Source organism: Notothenia coriiceps, unplaced genomic scaffold (genome assembly GCF_000735185.1).
Source record: "Notothenia coriiceps isolate Sejong01 unplaced genomic scaffold, NC01 NC01_scaffold00027281, whole genome shotgun sequence".
In the NCBI taxonomy this organism is placed as follows: domain Eukaryota; kingdom Metazoa; phylum Chordata; class Actinopteri; order Perciformes; family Nototheniidae; genus Notothenia; species Notothenia coriiceps.
The window spans coordinates 385-6408 of NW_011359982.1; the positions used below are offsets into that span (position 1 = coordinate 385).

At 41.1% G+C, this 6024-nt stretch overlaps 1 protein-coding gene across 1 annotated transcript; it reads left to right on the top strand.

The window, feature by feature from the left end:
* Positions 1-200: 200 nt before the first annotated feature.
* Positions 201-5477, top strand: cyp17a1 (cytochrome P450, family 17, subfamily A, polypeptide 1; the record flags this gene model as incomplete). The annotated part of the gene is made up of 5 exons (XM_010785177.1): positions 201-287; positions 901-1119; positions 2229-2398; positions 2617-2720; positions 4368-5477. Coding segments are annotated over 5 exons (858 nt in total), but the record flags the coding sequence as incomplete, so codon positions are not given.
* Between the last annotated feature and the right edge of the window lie 547 nt (positions 5478-6024).

The following is a 6024-nucleotide window of genomic DNA, read 5'->3' on the forward strand; positions in this document are numbered from 1 at the left end:
TCCAAAAGTTTCTGATGTTAAAAGTAATTTAAGCAATGGGCTATATAAACCCACTATGACCATACAACCCATCTGGAGTCAAATAACAAGAATACTGGGAAAACAAAAGGGGAAACTGCAACATAGAGAAAATATATTTACTTTTGTGATATATATGATGTATTATCATGCTGTATATGACATCTGACTCTCTCTCACAGATTTTTCCAAATGCAGACCTGCGTCTTCTGAAGCTGTGTGTCTCCATCAGAGACAAACTTCTACAGAAGAAATATGATGAACACAAGGTACAGCATAGTGATATGCATACAATCTGTCTCTAGTGGCAACAATGGTTATCGTTTACAGGTGAGATAATCAAGCTGCCAACAAATACCCACAGTTTATATAATCTTTATATAATTGTCACTGATAAAATAGGGAAGAAATATAAAGTTGCACACTTTTAATGAGTTCAAATTATTTGTTTTAAACATTTCTTTTACCTAAGTAATTATTTTTTTCAGATTCCGAATGTCTTTTTCCGGATCTCAAATCTTTTGTCTTGTTCAGATCGTTTTTCCCTTTTTAAGTCGTGTTTTTTTTATTTCAGAAAACAGAAAACATATCTGAATGCGAATAAACCCAAATGAAAAAAAATAATTTAATCAATATTTCGGCCCAGATTTAACTCCATACCGCTAAGACCTGTATTTCGTTGCATCGCATGACGTTTCATACGAATCAATTAAAAACAGTGTGAGGGAACGGGCTGAGAGACAGTGGAAAACAAGCAGCGATCCAACAGCATCACACCTCATGCTTCAGGAGCAACACGTGATAGTAACTCTCACCGCGCTGACCAAGGCTCACAACAATTGATTGATGATGATTGTGATGTGTGTTGTGTCCATTGACCAGGCGGACTACAGTGACCAGGTGCAGCGGGACCTGCTGGACGCGCTCCTGAGGGCCAAACGCAGCGTCGACAACAACAACACAGCAGAGACCAGCGCAGAGTCTGTGGGCCTCAGCGAGGACCACCTCCTCATGACTGTGGGGGACATCTTTGGAGCCGGTGTGGAGACAACCACCACAGTGCTGAAATGGGCCATCGCCTACATCCTCCATCACCCTCAGGTAGGATCAGCAGCACAGTACACCACAGATGGCTCTGCCTGGGCTGTGAAGGGCTTTATTTCCTCCTCCATATATTGTGTGTTTGGAGGACTCCCTTTAGCAGTAACGTACCTGGACCTGTATTCTTCTGGCTCACACATGCTTCACGCTCTGTCTGAATTCAGTTAGAGTTTGACTTAGTGTTTAAGTTGGCTATTCAACTTGCCTTTCTTTGACTTTTACTAATATAACTGAGCTGGTTCCTCTGCACTCCACTGGAAGCTACTCTGACTCTATTCAAAATAGGGTAAGTCATTATATTTCCACATTTAAGTACTCAGACCTTGTACTTGAGTTAAAGTAGAAGTAACACAGTCTAGGAATACTGCATTCAAAAAATCCTGCATTCAAAATGTTGCTCAAGTGAAAGTGGAAAATAATTATCATCAACATATAGTTAAAGTACCAAAAGTAAAAGATTGATCCATTTCAGAATAATATATATATGATTTATAATGATTGATCATTAAAGTGTTCTCAAACCTGGTAAAGGTGCAGCTAGTTTGAATGACTTTGTATACTGCAGGGTAGCTTGTGGATTTACTCCAGGTGGAACTAAAGTCTGATTTAACACTTGATTATATTTCACCTCATTCATCCACATCTGTGAAGTGACTAAAGGTATTAAATACATGTAGTGGAGTAAACGTACACCATTTACTTCTGAATTGTAGAAGGGTAGAAGTACAAAGTTGCATAACATGGACATACTCAAGTAAAGTACAAGTCTCTCAAAATTGTACTTCAGCACAGTACTTCTGAGTCAATGTTGGTAGTAACTAAACACCACTGGTCATTTCACTCCCCATGTGAGTCTAGGTTATGATTTTGAGGAAGTATGTCAGGTTTATTAAATGGCTTATTAGGTTATCACAGTATTGCACTTAGTAAGTGTGACTATGATTCACACACACACACCATCGTAAATGTGTATTGTTGGTACAGAACGTGGATATTCATGACTGTGTGTGCGTGTTTGTGTGTATGTGTGTGTGTGTGTGTGTGTGTGTGTGTGTGTGTGTGTGTGTGTGTGTGTGTGTGTGTGTGTGTGTGTGTGTGTGTGCGTTCAGGTGCAGAGGCATATCCAAGAGGAGCTGGACAGAAAGGTGGGGGGGGACCGCCCCCCCCAGCTCAGTGACAGGGGGAGTCTGCCCTACCTGGAGGCCACCATCAGGGAGGTGTTACGGATCCGGCCTGTGGCCCCTCTGCTGATCCCACATGTGGCCCTCAGTGACACCAGGTACACTCAGGGGCCTTTACCCCCCCCCCTCTGACACACAGGAAGGAAATCATTTAGGTGATCAACATCGCAGCAGTTTACTGATAAATACTGATCACATGACTGCTCGGGATTCCTTATGGAAAATTGTGCTTAATATTCATCTTTACAAAGATATTTTTGTAAGGCATCGCCAAGCAGACCTGCAATCACTGAACCACTGTGTGTCATCTGTGCAGCATTGGGCCCTTCACAGTGAGGAAGGGGACCAGAGTCGTCATCAACCTGTGGTCCCTGCACCACGATGAGAAGGAGTGGAAAGACCCTGAGCTCTTTGACCCTGGTGAGAGGACACTGTGTCCAATGTGTGCCATATCTGATCCAAGAACAGGAGGCACTGAAGTGTGATTCAAAGTTGGCATTGAGGAGAGCCTTTCTCATGCCTGCTGGGAGAAAGCTTTTGACAGATAATACCTGAACTCAAGAAAGATCCAGATTTCTGACAATTCAAAGGATTAAGCCATCTCTGTTATTGTTATTAGGACACAGGATGTAGAGTTAACATTGAGTGTTCATTGGCTATCAACCACCTAGAGCAATGATAATATAGTGGGATTATCCTTTTAAATAAGAACATTTAAAACATGGATACTATTAAACGTAGTGTCTACAGAGTTAGTATCAATGGAATGTCCTTATTGGTGCTATTATCTGTTCAGAAATAAAACCCTAGTTGCTCAGGATACTCTATATGTCATCTTGCAGGGATAAGTGGTTGTTGTTCTAAATCAATTCAGCTACTTATATTGTATTCGGGTGAAAACCTGAACAAATGGAACAATAATAATAGCTACATTGTTTATTTTTGAAATTAATACGAAATGACCTTTTAAGATAGTACAGATAGCACTTTATTTTCTGTACTTTAACCTAAATTCCTTAGCATTTTTAGCAGGAAAAAATGTTAAATCAAACAGTTTTCCACATGTGGACCACCTACACTGAAAAAACTTTAATTAAATGTATTAGGTCAAGAGATTTCACATAACTGTATTAGGTGAGTTGAAAGCAATAATATTCAGTTTAAATACCAAAATAGGTTCAACTTAATATTATTGCTTTTGACTAACCTTATACAGTTATAAGGTTAGTTATACGTAACTTACCTTATAACTGTATAATCCATTTAATTAAAGGTCACCTATCATGCTATTTTTAGGCAATAGCATAGGTCTCAGATATATACAAATATATAAAAAACATGTAGGCCTATATGAAATGTTTTGCTCAAAATACCAAACAGATCAGTGATCACCCATTATAGCCATGCCTCGTGTCCTATATTTCCACCCTGTTACTAAAGTGCTGATTCTGGGTATAAAGCTTTAAAAAAAAAAAGAAATGTAAAAAAAAGGGGGGGGGATTCTACCGGCAGATTGTCAGCTAAACACTGCCATGATTAAACGCCATATCTGGTTCAAAACCACATTACGGATTATTTCTGAAACAGTATGGAGCTCAAGGATTTACCACAAGGACAGTACCTTTTTATATCCGGCTTCTTTACACATACTCTCTCCAGTATAGGTTAGCTCTGAGTGTTAGCGATGCTTGCTAATTTAAACACAGACCATATTACGTCCAAAACACGTTGCGCATTGTTTCTGATAGCAACGTTTCTGATAGGGCCGTGGGCGTAAAGCCAGCCCACATTTCTTATTATGTAATATCGGCAGCAAATCAGGATCAGCTCCGTTGTAGCCCCGTTTTTAGAGATTTGCGCATGGAGGAAAGGAGAGAGGGTTTTATTTTCTGACACTGTGAGTCTCCTCACACACCGGGGACACATATTTATGTATAAAAGACATCAGAAAGTGTATTTTGCATGACAGGTCCCCTTTAAAGTCAGATTCAGTTTTTTCAGTGTGTGAGCCACAGTCTGGTGGTTGAACCTGCTTGTGTTGTTGTGACTCGGTTTGTTCCTCTGCAGCTCGCTTCCTGAACAGTGAGGGCACCGGAGTGAGGGTCCCGTCCAGCAGCTACCTGCCGTTTGGAGTGGGGGTCAGGGTGTGTCTGGGCGAGGCCTTGGCTAAGATGGAGCTCTTCCTCTTCCTGTCGTGGATCCTGCAGCGCTTCTCCCTCTCCGTCCCCACAGGGCACTCTCTGCCCAGTCTCCAGGGGAAGTTTGGCGTGGTCCTCCAGCCGGCGCGGTACAAGGTGACCGCCACCCCCAGACCGGGCTGGGAGAGCGGCCACGTGTCCATTTAGGACCAGACAGTCTTCTCTACCAAGCATCATCATGCAGATCATGAACCGGACATTTACTAGCATCTCTTTGTATGCATGACATCTTTGTTTCTTCCCAATCTAACACAATCTTTCCAAACAGTTTCATACTATATTTATAAGTGATATTTCATTTAATTTGTTCTACTCCTGTGACATACTTCACTGAATAATCTACATGTCTACACTTATGGTTTCATATTCAATAGGGGACACAATATTCCTGTTGCTGCCACAAAGGTTTGGGAAAGCACATTTACTCTGCAGATAAGAGTAATTTCAATGATCTTTTAGGCATTCACTGAACGACCATGTGTATAAGGGGTACTCCAACTTGTGTGACCGAAGGTTAGTGTAAAGGCGACCTCTTAACAGCATGTTCAAAAGTGATGCAAGAAAAGCCTGTGTTGAGTCAACTCAACCTATGGGAGTGGTTTACCTAAAATAAGTTTAAAGGAACCATGGGCACTCAGTGTGTGGAGGAACGTCAGCTGTACTTAGATAGCTGTGTATCCTTATAAGACATAGCCTACAGCCCAGGGCTAGAGAGCTTTCTCTTATCCACAATGCCGACAGTGTTTACATTCCTCAAAGCATTCTGAGCAGAGAATCTAGTCACTTCTAATGAAACCTGAGCACTCACAGACTGCAATGGCAATTATTGCCATTGCCATTATTACAAAGGTGAGGTTTAGAGTGATCCATATGCAGACACATAACAGATGATTTCCGGTCAATGCAGTTTAGTTTGATGTTTATTCTGAGTTGTACAATACCAGGGTTCAATCTTCCAGTGAGTGTTTGTTGTGAGGAGTGGCGTAGCCACCATAGGGCCCAACCAGTTTAGTCATTGGCCCACCCTGAGAAAGCTTCGGTGTAATTGTTTACATTTTTTATTATTATTATTATTATATTATACTCATTTGTATTCACCCATTGAGAATATCCAAGCATTCAAAGTGAAATTCAAGTGAACAAATATCGAGTGGAATTACTGTTGTATGTGTTTTATCCTCTGAATGGAACTAATTTCCGGTAAAAACTGGTTGAGGTGGTATTTCCCTGGGTGGAATACAGGCAAGTAGGGACGCACTTTTTTACATTACATTGCATTTAGCTTTTCTGTAAAATGTGCAGACATTTCCCCAGCCCAGGAGCTGAAGGTGCATTTACGTGGGATAGATATGTAGACTGGAAGCACCTGCGTAACTCGTTGGAGAGACATAAAAAAAGCGAGGACCACTGCAAGTCCATGAGCAGGTTTTAATGCTCCAACCTTGCTTTTACCTAGTGCAATACAAGAGTTACCAAACGATTGTAAATAACCCAATTTGTGTTCTTGGAAACTGAAAAGGGTATTA